Here is a 19964-nt window from a genome sequence, read left to right as displayed (position 1 = left end):
AATAATTGTATTTTTTAATTTGTCTGGGCTTTTTACCAATATGAATGAAGACATAGACACTAGCAGATCTATCAAATTAATAAAAGCAGAATCTATCCTATGGTAGTTATTTTACTAACAACAACAATAATAATAATAACAAACTTTCACATCCTGGTCTCATTTATCCTTAATATAACACCACGGGCTAGATAGGCCAGACATTACAGTCAATGAATCAAAGAGAAAAAATAAATCTGAAAAACACTTAGATCCATAAAACACAGACCATAGCATTAACTTCAATAGCTTTTCAAAAAACAAATATTTATGAAAATACTAAGTATGAATAATGAATACATTTTATCTTCAGATTTTTCTCACTCACAGGTGAATCCTAGCATCCAGTGTTTTACCATAGCTCTCAGAACTAGAAGACCCTAGACATTACCTAGTTCAGTGTTTCCCAAAACTAACTGTTCAAAACAATCACACAGGGTGCTCTGTGCGTGCGTGCGCGCGCGTGTGTGTGTGTGTGTGTGTGTGTGTGTGTGTATCTTTTGCAGATCCCGTCCCTGGAAATTCCATTTCAGTAAGGCCGGGCTGAGGACTAGGAATCTGTTTTTTGAACAGACAATCCAGGTGATTCTTATATCTTGGTGAATTTGGAAATCGTAGATCTAGTTCAGAAGAGGAAATTCAGCGACGCTTCCCAGAGTCCCACCTACAGTTGATGGTGGAGCTGGAATTAGAACCCATGTACTATCCTCCCAATGCAGTACTCTTTCCTGCATTGCTCTGGGTTATGTGTCAAGACATTACAATCTTCATTTTACTTCTGTAACAGATTTTTATTCCACCTCCCTCAAAACACCATTCCTACATTGTCAGCATCATTTTGTGTAAACCAGGGCCTGGGATGAATATTTGTAAAAATGAATTGTAATATGATTTAAAAGAAAGTTAAAGACTTTGAGAATTAGGCCTGGTGAAATAGTCATTAGACTGTAGGACACTGGAAATGATAAATAAGTTAGTGTTTTTTCAAACCTGTCAAAGACTCTATAAACACTGGTGTGTGGTACAATCTGTGGATATGTCAGCAGGGTGTGTATGTTTGAACAGCTAAACTTTCCCATGTCAAAACCCGCAGCATTTACTTTGGGTGCAGTTCAGTGAGAAGGAAGTGCATAGAAAATCAAACATCATGTCTAAGGAATACAAACCCAAAGACAGCAAACAGGTCACAGCAAATCAATTGGAACCTCTGACTTCTCAACCTGGGGATTAGTAGGGGATCTTCAGGAATTAGAAAGGAGTCCAGAATGTTTGGAGCACATTGAAGATCTGGGGCCTCCAGAGCACAGAGATCAGTTATAAAAAGCAGTTTTTGATTGAAAGGGGTGGGGATGTGGGTGGCAGAAACAGAATATTTCACAACCATCACCCCTTCATCTGCTCTGAGTCTGGAGGAGCAGCCCCACCCAGGTAAATGAGAAGAGAAATTGACTGTCTTCTTTGGGCCTTGGGGGCAAAAGCTCGTGGGACCTGGTTAACACATCAAGGATACTGGCAAGCATGTTAGCAAGACATGCCAACGCTTAGTCTTCTCAGGCCAACACTGCCACCTGCCCTCACCGCCACAGGTTTCCTGCTGTAAATCTGGAGGCAGACTGAAGAAGGCTCACAGGACAAAAGAGAAAATGGAACTCTGGACTTTCAGGATTCAATGACACTATGAGAAAAGAATGTAGATTTAAACTGACAGGCCTGATGTAAGAAAGCCTGACACCTCCTCACCTGCTCCTACTTAAACCTCTGATAGGAGTCATTTATTCCTACCTCCCAAGGGGCTGACTTGAATAATATCTGGGTTTTACGAAGTGCAGGAAGTTTTATTTCACTCTAAAAGACTATCCTCATCTTCTTTTTTTCAATTCCTTTTCCTTTTCCTAAAAGGGCACACATTTACTTTTTGAGCAATCACGGCTTTCTTCTCAGCTTACTCATTAAGGTCAAAATTCAGGACAGGTGAGATAGAAGCCAGGTGGCTCAGAAATAATACATTGAATACAAACAGCTTATACAACTCAATAACAAAAAAACAACCCAATCAAAAAATGGGCAGAAGATCTAAATAGACATTTCTCCAAGAAAGACATATACATGACCAAAAAGCACATGAAAAATGCTCAACATCACTAATTATTAGAGAAATGCAAATAAAAACTACAATGAGGTATCACCTCACACCAGTCAGAATGGCCATCATCAAAAAATCTACAAACAATAAATGCTGGAGAGGGTGTGGAGAAAAGGGAACCCTCTTGCACTGTTGGTGGGAATGTAAATTGATACAGCCACTATGGAGAACAGTATGGAGGTTCCTTAAAAAACTAAAAACAGAACTACCATACGACCCAGCCATCCCACTACTGGGCATATACCCTGAGAAAACCATAATTCAAAGAGTCATGTACAACAATGTTCATTGCAGCACTATTTACAATAGCCAGGACATGGATGCAACCTAAGTGTCCACCAACAGATGAATGGATAAAGAAGATGTGGCACATATATATAATGGAATATTAGCCATAAAAAAAATGAAATCATGCCATTTGCAGCAACATGGATGAACCCAGAGATTATCATACTAAGCAAAGTAAGTCAGAAAGAGAAAGACAAATACCATATGATATCACTTATATGTGGAATCTAAAATATGACGCAAATGAACGTATCTATGAAACAGAAACAGACTCACAGAGATAGAGAACAGGCTTGTGGTTGTCAAGGGGCAGGGGGCCAGGGAGGAGGGAACAATTGGGAGCTTGGGATTAACAGATGCAAAGTATTATATATAGGATGGATAAACAACAGGGTCCTACTGTACAGCACAGGGAACTATATTCAATATCCTGTGGTAAACCATAATGGAAAAGAATATGAAAATATATATATATGTATAAGTGAATCACTTTGCTGTACAGCAGAAATTAACACAACATTGTAAATCGACTCTACGTCAATAAATTTTTTTTTTAAATAAGAAATCATACATCTAGAAAGGTGAGCCAGGAGATGTGAACTTAAATTGCTACCAAACCAAAATTGGGTCCTCTTGCCTGTGCACAGTAAAGCCAATCTACAGACACCAGGTTGTGGTTTGAAGGAAAGTGCAGCATTTATTGTAGGGAGTCATACAAGGAGTCCAGGACAGCTAGTGCTCAGAAACCTTGGACTCCCCCATGGGTTACAGCAAAGCATTTTTAAAGGAAGGTGAGGGAATGGCATCCCAGGCTGTGTGATCAGCTCGCGCACAATTCTCTGATTGGTTGATGGCGAGGTAACAGGGCGGCGTCACAGGGGTTAACTATATTCATCCTTAGGCTCCAACAGGTGTGTGTTGGGGGCAGTGCTGTGTGCTCACGGTCATCAAGTAGTTAATTTCTTCCATTTGGTGGGGTTTTAGCATCTGTAAAACAACTCAGGAAACGTGCATCCAATACTGTTATCTAGGTCCTACAAAGAGGAGCTGAAGCAGAGGGGAGGGGGAAGGGGTCTGTCGTGGGACGGCCCCATAGCGTCCTGCTCGGTTACAGAATCTTAATTCTGTAAGGAAAGCTCTGAAAAATGTGAAGATTGCCACCCTAGTCCCTGAGTGGTGGTAGAAATGAGTCATCTGGAGCAAAAAATTGTCCCTTCCTCACCCACATTCTCATTATCAAGCTAAAGAGAATCCATTACCAGGTCCTCAGGATAGTAACTGAGGCTAGCAAATTCTAGAAAATTAAACTTGTTCTTTTCAACAGAGCTGCTCAGAGTCTTTAATGTGCTATTATACACTTTGATTCTCCAAGAAGGTGGGTGGTAAATACCATCAGAATAGTAACAGCCAACATCTTGAGTGCTATCTCTGGAGTAGCACATTAAATGCATTATTTGATTTAATTGGGTAATGTTAGGAGGTAGATGCTCCCGGCATCTTCATTTTACAGAAGAAGAAACTGAAGTTTAGAGCCACTAATTTGCTACAAGTCACATGTCCAATAAATAACCAACTGGGGATTTCAAGCCATGTCTTTCTGATCACAGATTTAGCTTTTAGACATCGTGCTTATCCCAAACTGAATTCATCAGGAACTCATTGTTTAGCGTCTTGTAGTTCAGCTCCGTCAAGGAACCCACTTCAGGAAGCTGACCGAAAGGCTGGATTCTCCGCATCCATCCATGTTCCAGGAACTAATTAGAAAGTGGGTCTCCTTCAGTGGATTCCTATAATTACATCACCTGGATACTTTTATATCTAATTCTATAATATGTTGCATCCCATATATAATGTATTCCCTGGATTCCTTGACTCATGGCCCCTTTCTCCATCTTCAAAGACAGCAGTGTATCATCTTCAAATGCCTCTCTGTTTCCATCGTCTTCTTTCTCCTTTGACATTCTGGCCTCCCTCTCCTAAGGGTGCTGGTGAGTACATGTAGGATCCACCTAGATAATCCAGGATAATCACCCCATTTCAAGATCACAGTTGTGAAGTCCCTTTTGCCATGTAAGGTCACATTCACAAGTTCACAATGAGTACTATGTCTTAACATAGATATATTTGGGGGCCATATTCAGCCTAAAACAGTTAACAATGGTGAACATCTTTTCATGGATTTATTTACTATCCTTATATCCTTTTGTTGAATATATCTGTTTAAATCCTTTGCCCATTTTAAACTAGGTTATTTATTTTCTTATTATTGCATTTGAAAGGTTTTTAAAAAATATATGTTGGATACAAGTCCTTTGTCAGATACCTGCTTTGCAAATGTTTTCTTCCGGCACACAGCTTGTGTTTTCATCCTCTTGACATTGTCCATGGCAGAGCAAAAGTTTCAATTTTGATGAGGTACAATTTATAATTTTTGTCCTTTGTATATCATGCTTTTGGTATCATTTCTAAGAACTCAACTCCAGGACATAAAGATTTCTATGTTTTCTCCTAAAAGCTTTAAACTTTTACATCTTAAATTTAGATCTATAATCTATTTTGAGTTAATCTTTGTATAAGGTGTGTGGTTTAGGTTGAGATTATTTTGCTCGTGGATATCTAATTGATCCAACATCATACGTTGAAAAGACTATCCTTTCTCTATTGAATTGCTTTTGCACCTTTGTCAAAGATCAAATGACCATATTTATGTCAGTCTATTTCTGGACTTTCTAGTCTGTTCCATTAATTTATGTGTCTATCACTCAGCTTATACCACAGCTCACTATCACTTTTTTTCTTTTGGCCGTGCTGTACATGGGATCTTAGTTCCCCGACCAGGCATTGAACCCGTGCCCTCTGCAGTGAAAGTGCAGAGTCCACTGGACTGCCAGGGAATTCCTCACTATAACTTTTTAAAAACTCATAATAATGCAGTTTTGCAGAACAGTGAATGCTGTCAGAAGGTTCCTGTGCTGTAGGTAATCCTTCATCTTAAGTAAGCATGTTTATCCCTCAGCTTGTCAGCATAAATTACGCTCAATTTTATTTAAAGATTAATGTTACCACACTAAAATGCATTCCCCAACATTAAAATTTTTTTCCAGATGTTTCTTACAAAAACACACACACACACACGGAAATCACTATCTTGACCTGCCCTCTGAGTTTTGCCTCTGTATTTTCTACTTTCTGCTGGACATTTCCAGTTGCAGATGTCACACAGCCCCAAAAGTCCCTCTGCATGTTAAAAATTGAGTTTATTGCAACATTCATTTGCATCTATTGAAAAGATTGAATTTAATATAGGAGTTCAAAAATTTGGTTTAAAGTTCAATATGTTTTGATATTTAGTCTTTGATAACTGTCATAGACAAAATAGATATTTCACAATTATATCTATATCAAATATAAGATGCTTCATTGGCTATATTTACAAAATCACAAAATATGCCTTTTAATTACATCTATCAATTATTCACAAATTTTATTGAATTAGACTAGCAAATTTCTGCCTTCCTGTACTTTAATCAGTAAATGCAAACTAACCAGGTGTTTCATTTTATATTCTTAGCAAGTGGAATTGAAAGGACAAAAATTCTTAATTTAGAAGTTTTTAAAAACAGTTTGGAAAACTCTGTTTACAGGAATTTTTTTTAAGAATGCAGACATGAGAGTTTTTTTGTTTTGTTTTGTTTTTTTGTTTTTTCAGAGTAAATCAGTAAATTGCACTGTGTACCAGAGGTCAGATAGGTGTCACAGAAGGAAAAAAGAAAAAGAGAGGTGGGCAGTAACAGGATGGGTGGAGCAGGTTAGAACTGTGGTCAGAGAAGGCCTCATGGGGGAAGTGAAATTGAGAAAAGACAGAACAGCAGGGTGGGCCAAGTAGATATGTGGGGTGAGAGCCTTCCAACCAGAAAGAAGAGCCAGTGCAAAGGCCCTGAGGTAGATAAGAGAGAGTTTTTAATAAGTGACATATTGACATTGATTCAACAACCAAATCACATGACAATAGAAACATTTCCAACATCATCAGTTTTCAAACCACTCTCTTCATCATAAATTTCCTACAATCAGCAAGTCACTTTCTCACTCGTTGTTAGAATGTCACTTTTAACTGGAAGGGATAAAGTTCTGTTGTTTTAGTTATTTTTTGAGTAGCATACCACTGACACCAATTTATCATCACAGAAAAGGTAAAAAAATGTGAAATACTTGTCCCTTTTTAAAAAGAAAAATATGTAACATTTGATTATTGTCATAAGTGCTTTGCTTCCAGATACTCTGCAGGAAGCATGTGGGACAAATATTTTCATGGTTACTCCCCATTCAATACAAAGTATTATAAAGAATCTAGTTTAGTCTTGTTTTTATAGAGATAATGACATCAGAGATGCCCCACTGCACTTTGTGCAATTCCAGTTTCAGTGATTTTGCTGCCCTGATTCCCTGTGAAACTGTGGAGACTGTACTGTAGGGTCTGCTGTCATCTCACCCAAGAACGCTTTTTGTTGATGTGGCTCCATTGCCACTGAGTACATGCGTACTATTTTTTTTCACAATATATTTGTTAATATATAAAGAAGTCATTGACTACTGAGAAAATTTCTTCTCTGATGCATCTTTCTTTTATTGGCTTATAAAAAAGTATCTCAGTTCTTTGTGCATTTCATTGTTGAAACAGAGAGGCAAATACAAGAGTGGCTAAGATCACTGGCACTGGAGACAGAATACCCATGTTGACTCTTTACTGGCTCCACTATTACTTATAATAGCTGTGTGACTTTCAGCTCATTACTTAACCTCTCTGTGCATAGGTTCCTTCATCTTGGAAATGGAAATGATAATAGTACTTCATAGGATTATTATGAAGACTAAATAAATTCATGCCAAGACCTTAGCATTTTCCCTTACATATAGTGAGTTCTCAGTAAATGTTCACTCTTAGTCTCTAGAAAATACCATAAGCTGAGATATAGCAGAAACACCTTTACTTTCACTCAAACTGTATAATTTTTCTAATACTTACTTCTTTAAAATTTCAGTAATGCCTTCTGTGAAGTTTTCAGTAGTATTTGCTGACAAAAGAACACATTTAATCTGTTGCCATGTGGTTTCCCATGTATTACTTTAGGCATGTTTTACCACAGCAGGGAGCAGGAAGACAAGTATTTCACTAATAGCATGAGGCTTTACCTTTTTTTTTTTTTTTTTGGCAGTCCAGACTTGTGAGGGGAGTTTATTTTTACATTGATGATTATAACACCTGTTTCTAGACCACATTAGCCCTAATGACTGAAAAACTTAGGCAACAGTCACAAAAATTTTGTTATTGCATATTTCAACTTATAGAGGCTTTACCATTTTTGCTGTAATGTCAGAAACCTCAAGGGAGCCTTCTAACTTTTTATCAGTAAGCTTACGGTATGTAGTCTTGCATATCATAACTTTGAACACAACTGTGAAAATCATAAAGAGTTCATCTTCACATTCTGGATACTTATTCTTAAACATCTTGCTTGTCCTGATGGCTTCATTAGCTAACATTTTGAGGCAAATTTTCACTTGTTTCGAGATTTATCACTAATAATGGTAGTAAGCATAAATCCATTTTTCAGGCTTCCTTCTTGTTAATTTCTCCTTTTTGTCAAATCTAAATGTTTTTATCCCTTATGCAGCCAACAAAGAGCTCATTCTGAGAATAAGGGGTCAGTGCTGTTCTTTCCTCATTATCTTCTTGGGCTTGCATTATTAGCATTGTCTGCCATCTTTACTTCCTTCGCAGGAGGGTTTTTAAGTCACTTGTTAGATTCTGTAAGAGTGAGCTTTGATAAAACCAACTAATATGGTCCACAAGGCATCAGGTAAACTGCAGCCCACCCACACCTTGCCCTCTAAGCTGAGAATCTCACTGTCCCTCAGGACACCCTGGGCACCTGGATCAACGAGGTCATCACTGTCAGTCCAAACACATAACTGATGTTCAATAAATATTTGTTGAACTGATTTGAATTAATTCATTGGTATAATTGGTGTATTTATAAAAGGAAATCTCAGTCCTACTTTCAAAGCGCTTTCAACATAGAGAGCTAGTAAGAGACTTTCCCTACACTAACTTAACATTATTAATACTTTTCAGTAGAAAGAAGTAATAAAATCATTACACTGGTGGGTTTTCAACATCAGTTGTGGGAGGTAACATGGGCTTGGTATATGTTGTAAAATGAGTTGAGGGTCCTGAATTCCAGTTCTCTTAGGAACCTGGTGAGTTACTTCATCCCTCTGGATTTCAACCTCTCATCTGTAACACGAGGCAGCTGGGCTAGATGATTTTGAAGGTCCTTTCTAATCTAACATTTATCAATTCCTAACCTGCCTGTCTTACAGAATTCAATAGTTTCCTTGTTTGCCGTATTTTTGAAAGAATCCTGAGCTTGTGGTAAATTCATAAATAGATGTTATTCATCTTAACCCCTATTTTCTGTGAAATGTTTCCATCTCTCTGCTTCTCTAAACTTCAAATACCAAATCAATAATGTGTCATTATGAGCTCTAATAAAGGAAATAAAACAATAACCTAAAGCAAACAACCTGCCCCAAGTGACACCAAAAGCTCAACTCTCTGAAAGAAGTCTACAAAATGAATCAATTGATTAAATCTGTAAAAATTTTATTAAATGTACAAAATTTGGTGTTGGTCTCATTTATAACTAACACAATTATCTTCTCCTTTTCCTACCTTTACAATCATGTTCCTCATATTGCAAGGCTAAACAAATATTTGCCTATAGATACTGAATTCTGAATGTTTCTAGATGAACAGACAGAAAGAAAAGAAAATGAAGAAGTGTTGGAACTTAGATGTTTCCTGAGTCCATTTCCATTGTTCTTATTATACAACCCTGACCAGTGCTAATTTCTGGGCCCTAGCTGTAGGCATTGCTATATAAATACAGAGAAAAATACTTCATATAAGTTTCTTGGAATGTTGAAGGCAAATGTGACAAACCCTAAGAATAATTACTTAGAAAAATTAATTAATTGGGGATTTTGTACCATACTTTATCATCAAGGATAGTAACAAATCACAGAGAATACCCTAGATGATTGTTAGGACTTGGCTCATGCTAAGAAACCAACTTCAGATTTCTCTAAGAACTGTTGAACATCTGAAGAAACAGGTATTAGAAAAATTACACAAAGCAAAGGTGTTTCTAATATGTCTTAGCTATGGTATTTGGTAGAGTAATAGCTAATATTTACTGAGAACTCACTGTGTGTCAGGCAAGATCCTAAGCACCTTACACGAATTTATTTAGTCTTCATCACAATCCTGTGAGGTAAGTATTAGCAGCTCATATCAGCTACATAATTGGACCTTGTCCATTTCAACAGCTAAGGCCTATCAGAACCTGCCAGGCATCGTGCACTCACTAGGCGTGAGAGACTCCTTCATGCAAAGCAAGGCAACAAGCAAGTGCCACACTGGAACCGCCACCTGTCCAAAACAGCTCCAGTTTTTCCTGGGACAAGATCAATCCACTCGTGTAAAGCACCAACCACAATTCACTCTGTCTAAAAATATATCCTCTGTTTGAAAAATGGCATTTTATTCTGTCTACTGGAAGGAATAAAACCTGGTCATTTTATACGCATCAACATAGTCTGCTTTAAAGAGGGATATCCATGCAGATGGTGCTTCTATTTAGCTTTCTGTTCCAGAAGATAACACATCAATGTTGAAAGACAGTCTCCAATCATCCTCTCATGAGCATTACTGGGTACTTTTCAATTGCATTAAGATTCGCGATGGAAAGTTTTCTTCACATACCTTATTTTTTTCCTCTTACATGAAATTTTTGCCATGATTCATTAGAATAGCCAAGAAATATAAAACTTTCAGAAACTTTTTCAAATGTTTCCCAAAACATAATAAGACTTTTGATCCACTTAGAGCTTTTAAAATTCTCAACAAGATTGCCTGAATCTAAAAGGTATACACTTCCACACACCGGGTAAATTAACATTAATGATAGTAACCTTTGCAATTTCCTTGCAAACCAAGGAAAGATTAAATTCCTGTAGTAAACAGAACAATTGCATGCTTCAGGGGGAAGGAAAAAAGCACCAGAAGATCCCTGGTAGCTTCTGCCCCTAGGCATGTTTTGAAACCTCATAAGGGAAGGACCCAAAATGCAGAGGATTCGTGTCAACAGCCATATATTATGACAGTGTTGAGTTTGACTGGGTCTTCCATCTTTGACCTGTTCATACAAGGATAGTTTATGGAAGAAGAAAGATCCTTCTTCAAGCTTCTGAAATTTTAACCAGAAAAGCATTGAAGTGAACAAAATAAAATACTATTTCTCAACTGACACACCATGTGCTAAAGAACAAGACAGCTGCCATGAAGTTGTTAGGACTGTCTGTGTATCCTAGCAACCAACTACCCACAAAAAGAACCACCCCATTAATGAAATCCACTTACTACACACAAAGTTAGTCCATAGCACCCTGATAGGTGTCTCGGAATGGAGGAAGAAGGTAGTGCCTTTCTCTGAAAGGCTTCGTCTATCCTACACTGGAGGGCACTTTGCAAATAAATCAGTGCCCACCATGAATCGCTGTCATTCTCACACAAACTCCAGTGTACTAAGTATCCTGGGAAGTACTTGGGAAATCCAGACACTGAGCGACATTAGCATGGCCAGGCTTGGGAGAATACGAAAATCAAGGTCATAAGTGAAAAGAGATGCACACACCAATTCAAACTTCAGACTTAGAGAGGTCAAGAGGTGATGAGAGCAGAAGTTCCTGCCTTGCATTTGGCTAAAATGACTGAAGTTTCTATACATTAACTAATTTCCAGCATCAAAGGAAAGTTTTGAATGATGACGTTAAGGAAAAGATCTCCTAAAGAAAGACATACATGTATTTACATGTATTATTCCCCAACTGCCCTCAGAGGTTAGTTACATTGGCCATATAAAATACAATGTGTTTTCAGATATGGCTAGATCTTTCAAGAAGTATAAAGGTCTCCTCTGTTTAATGTAATTTTTTCTTCTTCTACACCTGACAAAAACATTACATATCCTTTCAGGCCTGGATCTCAGTCATCTTCTTGTTGTGGGTCCCAGCAAATGGGACAGCTGGGGACATGACTGGAGTGATGGTATGCAAAGCTAATATTTGTATTAACATTATTGTTAATAAAGAATCCCTACAAAATAAATCTGCATTCCTGGTTCACCTAATATCCAGGTAATACTCCCTTCATGATGAGTAGTATTAGCGTTCTGGATGAAAGTATTCACCTGTAGGCAAGAAGTAAATAGACAGTGGGGACAACTATATTTCAATGCTCAAGGTTTTCTTTGTTGCTGCTGTTGTTTTTGTTCCTGGTTCTTCTTTCTTCAAGTTAATTCTAATTCTAACATTAGAAACTATAACACAGTGAAACTAACATGTTGTTCCCTAGCTCTAGGATTGCTCAAATTTGGAGTTATTACTAAAACTTAACTAAACACTAAACTGCTTTGTGGAATTTGAGAATTTCTTGAAAAATACTGAGAAATTCCTTGAAAGAAAGTACATTGTTTAAAACTGACTTGGACATTCTGAAAAAGTTCTCCAGCTATTGCGGCTAGCTACTGAGTCTTTAATTTTTTTCCTCAGAACAGGTTTGCAAAACTATTTCATTAAAGTAATTGCTGAAATATCTTAGATCAGGCAATTTACACATATTGGAAAGTTACAAGTTTCTTTTCCGATTTTTCTCCACTATAATCAAAGTGACTAAAATGTTAAGAATGTTGAACAGATTTTAGAAGACGAGTTTCCCAGGTAAGGAATTTTTGTTTCCTTTCATCTGAGGTCTAATGTTTGATTTTTTAACTGTCTGGATTAAGAGACAATATATAAATTAATCTAAATAAATTAGTACAATAGAATCTATGGGTCAATGATAAAAATAAGAGAGGAGACATCGTAATTGCTTCATAATCCAAACAATTTGATTCTCCTAATAGCAGACCACTGACTGGGGAATATTCTGCCTCTCTCATCTTCACCCACTGGTGGCTCTCGTCCGTCCTCCTCCCATTCCGGCCACATCACTGTGGAGTCACAGTGTTTGTGGAAGACAGTCCCTCCTACCTACCATTCTACCATTTCACCTGAAACGTGGGACTGGCCTTTTGCTCATTTTCCTCAGCGCCAGTGAGATCAATCTTTAACTTTTAATCAAATCTTCTTTAATGACTAGTGATTAATAGAAAAGAAGAACAACCCACCTTACAATGGCTGGCCAAGACCAGACTTATGAAGGTCTCTTTTCAAGGCAGCGCCCTACCTCACTTCTGAACTGTGTCCATCGGACCAGAGAAAGGGCTCCCCTAACCCTGGAACTCTGCAGCCCCTTCCTAGCCTGAGAGTTCAGGAAAAGTCTCTGCTTCACGTGGCATTCCCACCACCTGGTCTTCTCTTCTGTCTCAAACTTAACATTCCCCCATTGTGGAAAAACAAGCGAAAAGATTGGTTTAAACTGTGGCCAGAATTTCTCTTCTGAGAAACAACTGTTTTGTTTTTACTAAAACAGTCCAGTGTACTATTTAGAAATTGTTTAAGGTATTTAAATTATTATTTATAAAGAGAGGCCTAGGTTATGATCAAGCAAACAGAATTGGAGGAGGAATAAATCTACAATGGTTGCCTGAAACAGACGAAGGAGGCCGAGAAAAAGAGGAGTAGGTGTAGATCAAGGTCACTGAGGGAGAAACAGGGGTGGCTAAATGTGGAGAGAAGCTGGCGCTCAAGAGAGGATGGTGGGTAAGGCTTTTCCACACAAAACAATTATTTAAATTTTAAGTACAAGAATGAAAAACATTTTGTTCTAGTTGTTTGATGTGCTGGATCAGGATGTGACCATAACTTATTTTTGCCCCAAGCCTTCAGTTAAAGTTTGTACCCTCACAGCCCAAGGCACTGGCTCTTTTGAGAAGTGAAACAGGGTGGTGTGGGTGTGAGGTAATGGAGTGTGGGAAAGGGACAGCGCGTGAGGGAAGCAAGGCACAATATATTCAGTGGAAGGGGCTTCCCTGGTGGCGCAGTGGTTGAGAATCTGCCTGCCAATGCAGGGGACATGGGTTCGAGCCCTGGTCTGGGAAGATCGCACATGCCGCAGAGCAACTGGGCCCGTAAGCCACAACTACTGAGCCTGCGCGTCTGGAGCCTGTGCTCCGCAACAAGAGAGGCCGCGACAGTGAGAGGTCCGCGCACCGCGATGAAGAGTGGCCCCCGCTTGCCACAACTGGAGAAAGCCCTCACATAGAAACGAAGACCCAACACAGCCAAAAAAATAAAAAATAAATAAATAAATAAGTCAGGAGCTCTAAAAAATAATAATAATAATAATAATTCAGTGGAAGGACCAAGTGGACACAGAGCCTTTCCTTCCACATCACCGTCCCCGCCCAGCAATCCTCCAGGATAGAGGACGGGGACAATGAGTTTCTCCAGAACATGAGATAGAGACACAGACCATTTTTATTTAAAAATCCTAAGATACTATGACCCCAGCAGGCCATAGAGGAATTTATGAAACTCCAACCCATTCTTAGGGATGTGGTCTGTTCTTCTGGCCCTTATGGCAGAATTTCAGCATAACCCTACTTCAGGAGGGATCCTGGGGCCGCTAAGTTAACCAACTGGGGAGATCAATTTTTATTTCTACAATTACATATTCTGAAAAAAGTCATTCACTATAAATAATTCCCCTTTACTTTAAAAAAAACTTAGCAACCTTTTTGCTTTTCTCTTCATGCTTAAGTGAAAGGAGCTGAGCTAATAAGGAAGAAGGATGAAGCATTTATTCCATCATTTTACTAGTTCTTTGAAACAGTCTCTCCCAAGTAGGATGTGTACCACTTAGAGATTATAAGATGGTTCATTATTGTGTGGAAAGAAAATGTTAGAAATGTTATGTGTTGTATAATGTTCATAATATTAGTATATATATTATGTAAGTAACTGATAAATAAACAAATGTGTATTGGGAGCGTATGTCCACATTTAAACTTTTTTTTTTTACAGATGGAAGGGAGTTTGGAGACTACTGATGTTTAAAAAAAAAAGCCCAACCATTTATTCTATACAAGGAATTATTTCAAATGGATTTTTTATGAAGGCAAATTTGTAGATGATAAAGTAAGATTCTGAATTTACTTAAGCCAAATTACTAGTCCATTTACTTTTGATGGGAAACAATTATTTGCTCTACTCTGAAATAAGCAAATAAGTCTCGCCTTCCAACTTCTAAATTGAATGTCAAATAAAATGGACAACCCCCAACTAGCCCAAAAATGTAAATTCATTTGAAGAGCTAATTTATCATTCCTTTATATGCCCTCAACAACTTTACAAATCTTAGGGAAATTGGTTCCAAACATAAGGAAAAATACATAAGAAATTTAAATACTTTCAAGTGGCTTGTTTTTTGCTGTTGTTAAAATCCCTACTGGGAAGAAATCTAACAAGCAGACTTACTTTGCACTCAGTGGAATTTTTTATCAGTTGATGTCACAGAAAGACAAATATTGGAGCTGCAGTTCCACAAGGGCACTCACTCAAACCAGTTTGATACAGTTCTGGGTTTTTAATAAACATTTCTTTTGAGCACAGAAATACAAGTTATGTATGTTGAAATTATTTTGACTACAAATTGTAATGTTATAAAACTGTCATTGGGTTTTATCAATGTGGCATTTTTCCATGTGTAAAAGAAATTCAATTATTATAGAAGAAACTAAGCCATATTTAGAAGATACTACTACTATTCCCACCAATAAAATAATATTAACAACAATAAAATTATTAATAGCAGCTAAGACTTATTGAGTGCTTATTACATGCCAAGCTCTGTTTTGTGCACTTTACATGTATTAACTGAGTGGCCCTAAACCCAGGCTGCCCATTATGCCTATTGAAATCACCAAGGGAGAGTAACAGAAAAAGATGCCCAGGTTCCACCTCCAGAAGGGACTCTCACTCACTCACACCGACCGGATGTTAACCCCATTGGTGGTTCTAATGTACAGCCAGCATTGAAAACAAATACTTTAACACAACCCTGACAACAATCCTTGGAGGAGGGAGTAGTTATCTTTATTTGATACTGAGGAAAATGACACACAGTTCACAAGCAGCAGAACTGAGATTTGAACCCAGGCAGGCAGTTTCCAAAATTTAAGCTCTTTACCACTAAGCTCTACTCCCCCTCAAAGACCACAGACCACTGAGTATTTAGGTGATGCTTTTATTCACGTGGTACGCATAAAAGATCATTCCTGTAATTTCTTTGCAGTTAGATTTTTTTGAAAAAGCTTTTGCGTAACTCTGGCTGAAAAAACAAACAAGGTTTTGATCATGGAGTTCCTCTGGTTTGCACTTGACTGGGAAGCTGACCAAGCCTTAACCGGTGCTGAAATCAGTGATTTCACTGTTTACTGCTAAAAGTGATCTCCCCAGTTGGCTAACTAGTGCCCCAGGATCCAGCCTGCAGCCAGCTCTCTGAGGCTTGACCTGTACTTCTTCTTCACTCTATTTACCAGGAAAGTTCATATAAATAATGCAGGTACAGACATAAAACAGGAACAGTTCCTTTTCAACTGCTATTTCTCCTCCAGGGCAAATAGGCTTGAAAGTTCAGAAGCCACTGGCCAGCAGTTTTCCTTACTGCTCTCCTTATATACTGTAGTTCAAACAGAAGCTAACAGAATACACAGTTGATTAAAAAAAAAAAAAAAAGCAGGAGGTGTAGGGGAGGGAAGAAATGAAGAAAACCCAGTTGTGTTGTTATCACTTGTTTTCTCTGGCTCACAGTCACATGCAAGACAACATTGCATAAAGTTACCTGAATCAGACCACAAAGCATTCTTCCTGCTGGGTCAGGCTGGCTACAGGTGGTCTGTCTCAATGCCAGGGGCAAGGAATAAGGCAAGTAGAACTTAATTAGAGGAAAAATAGATGATGGCACCATATCTATTTAGAGAGGAGAAATACTATCCTCTGAAATGCATGGGGCATAGGGTGTGACCCAGGCAGTTATCAGCTAACAGGAGACGTGGAGTATAAAGTAGGGGTTTTAAACCTGTGACTCGCGAGGAACAAGGGAGCAAAGAGACAGAGTCACAAAGTGGCATCCAGACATTCCACGCTCCGTGGGGTCTGTGCCATGTCACTGCAGTGTTCAAGTAAGGCATTTTGTGATAGGATTTGATCAAAGAGATTCAGCCAAGATATGGAGCCCAGAGGACGTTTATTGAGCACAATCTGCTAGCCTCCGTGGCAGGTGCACTTCCCGTGTTATCTCATGGAATCCACACAACAATTCTGAAAGGGGGCATTATTATTTTTCAGCAATATTCCACTGTAGCTCAAGTATTAAGTAAGTAGCATGGATTTGAAATGAGGTATGTTTGCTTCTAAAACCTCTGTTCCTTTCACTCTGTGACACAGTCCCCCTAACTCATTGTCTCTATCCTGGGCTTCAAGTTTATTTCTTCAACCAGCCTCAGTGAAGGCACTTCTGAGCCACTGGCCGGGGGGCGGCAAGAAGCATGAGGTGCAGACTCACTTGCCAGCAGGGATCGGGTTGTTCCCTGAGACTCTAAAGCCATGAGTAAAAGTTCATTTTCGTATTATTTTTGCTCTCTCAGGTTCTGCTTCTTGAGTGGCTCCCACTATCTCCCCTCATCCCATGCAGATGGCAGTGCCTGACTCTGGTCACTTGCCAACTACTTCCACCCCAAAGCGGTCCAGTCCACTCGACATGACTATGTTCAAAGCTATGTCTCCAACAGCTGTGTAACAGGCTCATGAGGTCATTTTTGTCTTTTGTCATTCCCTTTTCATTGCTATTCTTCAGGGCTTTGATTAGCAGACCAGGGAAACACACTCTATTCATTCAGCAAGAATTTATTGAGCATATACTACGAGAGCAGAAATGTTCTAGGTGCTGGGGACGTGGAGATAACTAGAACGCAGTCCTTCCTTCCAGTACCCTAGGGCTCTGCTCACCTGTTCCAGTAAATACTGCCTGGTGACAGGGCCCTGACTTCCTCACTGGTAACTTCCTTTACGGGATGGCCAGGACAGGAGCCCAACGACAGCTGTTTGCCTCAGAAGTGTTCCCTTTATTTCCACTATTTCGTGCTATATTCCAGAGGCTTCTCTTCTGGAAAATTTACTGTATTTCCTTCAATCTACCTCTTTTTGGGAGCTAGCCCTCTTCCCAGAAGGGCAAAATGCCAAGAAAGGAATATCAGGGCAGTTCATGGTCTGTCATGGATGGAAATGTCTAACTTGTTGGAGCAGCAGGTTGGAGACCCACCCAAGGATTAAATTAAATGAATCGAGGAGGGGGCAGGGGGAAGAGACATTTTTTCAGGCCAAGTCCTTACTCAGGATTGCTATTTTACATTCAGTAGAATTCCCACTCACTCTTGATTAAAAACCCATTTAATATGGGAGGGGTTGTGGCATATTAGCGTTTCTTAGCAGTTCCCAAAATTACAATGCACCTGTTACTAAAAACTGGAGCTGCGTCAGAGCTTCAGAAACAGCAGTGAGGGAGAATGGGAGGCGGTTGAAACTTAGCTTAACTTTCACAATGATAGAATCACATTTGTTCCCAATTCCCTTCCCATTTTTCACTGGTTTTTAGCAGCCTCTGAGTTCTTAAAACAAATTTATCCGAAGGAGGATATTTTTTTCTTCATGGCTTAGAGACAATCTCAAAAAAAAAAAAAAAAAAAAAAAAGCCATCTGTTTCCCCAGTTTCCCGTGTAAAGCTAATCAACTAAGTATTTAATCACTCCTCATGTCAGAATCAAGACGGAGGTTTATGTGAAACGTTCAGCTAGTTAAAAATGAGACCTATTCACTCACACACACAAGAACGATTTGAGAGCCGTGAATTTTTATAGTTAGTAGCAGATTAGCTCTAACAGCCAGCCTTAGAAAACAAAAAGGAAGCAAAGACAAACCAAAAAAAAAATGCCCACGTATACAAGACGGAATGAACAGGTATCTGAGGGCAGTTCCCGGGAAGACGCGAACTCCTTTTGATGGGGTTACTTACCCACACAAGTAGAATTCCCGTTTCCCAAGGGAGCAGCTTCAGGACAGCTCCAGCGCTGCAGTGCTGAGAGGCTAACAAAACTAAATTTAAAAACTACCGGCAACAGAATGATAAGGAACAGCAGCATAATCTTGACGGGCTTGAACTCTCAATAGAAAATAAGCTGACTTTGCTTGAGCATAGCCCGAGCAAGGTGGGTATGTCTGACCCCCAGCGTGTCCACCCGGGTCGGCCTGCAGCCCTGGGGCATCTTTTCCTCTGCTGCCCTGTTGCCCTCGAGCTCCTTCTCCTTCAACTCAAGACAGCGTCAAAATGCAGCCTGAAGGGGACACTCCAGGGAAAGATTTCTTTATCTAAGTTTTTGGGAAGCCGGTAAGAAATACCTGACACCCTTATGACAAATTTCGCGGAGTTTAACTGGCATGCGCTGGAGGCCTGCCGCGGACCTCACTGTGACAGGCAAAGCGGCAGGGCCAAGGCTAGAAAGAGGAAAAAAAAAAAAGGAAAGAATCGGTGGAAAGTTCCAACCACGACCCTTGATGAGGCTGAAAGAAGAAATATGGACATACGATTCCTCCCCAAAGGCGGTTTCTCTTTTTGAAAAGTAGAGTGACTCCCCTTTCCTTTTTAAAGCTTTTTGGCTCCACCCCTCTCCTTTAGCAACACTTGAGTGAGCCTCTGTTTGCAAATGCGAATGTGGGCAATTCCAGCTACAGGAAAGCATGGACGGTTGCCAAGGAGGAGATAGCTGGCTATTCACCATAAACATTCCGGGCAGAACCAGGGGGAGAGCAAGGAGGGGGCTGGGGAGCTGCTCGTGATGTCTTGGAGGTACCTGCTGAATATTGGCTACGTTTGAATATCTGGAAGGATGGAGACGAAGCTAAACCATGTGGTATAAATCAGTGGTGAACAGCATTGCTGATAATGCAGACTTTAGAGCAATTGATCACTCACCTGAGCAATATTAAAGAAAAATGACCTTCAGCTCATTATTTGAACGAATGTCAACACCGGTGCACATTCCTGGAGCTTAATCTTTCTCCCTCCTGTATATTTTATAGCGGAATTTGAAAGATTATTCTTTCCAAATCAAAGGGAAATCCCTGACGCCAGATGAAGAGCTACAGTATGCACAGACACCTTTTCTTTCAGCAGGACCATAATAAAACATCGTGAGGGGCCAGGAGTGCAGGGAAAGGAGGGGATTGTTATCATAGAGCCGTGTTGGAAAAAATAAGCTAATAGCACAAAATCTGGGAAGCATTGGAAATCCAGCATAGCTGAATGCTGTTCCTTCTCACATAGTTTAGGCTATCTTTTCACATCTCAGTGATAGAAAATAAAAGCTGCAAG

General features: G+C 39.3%; 1 protein-coding gene across 3 annotated transcripts in view; it reads right to left on the bottom strand.

Annotated features, from left to right (window-relative positions):
* The window catches only part of EGF (epidermal growth factor), a 95670-nt gene extending 76471 nt beyond the window's left edge, over nt 1-19199 (bottom strand). For 2 of the 3 annotated variants that reach the window (XM_082389166.1, XM_082389167.1), the window contains exon 1: nt 18609-19197. In XM_082389166.1, the coding sequence (XP_082245292.1) occupies nt 18609-18735 (127 nt within the window). In that variant the 5' untranslated portion in view covers nt 18736-19197. Of the gene's footprint in view, nt 1-18608 lie in introns of all 3 variants that reach the window. The other variant, XM_082389168.1, reaches the window with a different exon arrangement.
* Between the last annotated feature and the right edge of the window lie 765 nt (nt 19200-19964).

The sequence above is a fragment of the Balaenoptera borealis genome, assembly GCF_965194805.1.
Source record: "Balaenoptera borealis genome assembly, chromosome: 4".
Classification (NCBI taxonomy): Eukaryota; Metazoa; Chordata; class Mammalia; order Artiodactyla; family Balaenopteridae; genus Balaenoptera; species Balaenoptera borealis.
This window is presented reverse-complemented; position numbering and strand designations above follow the sequence as displayed.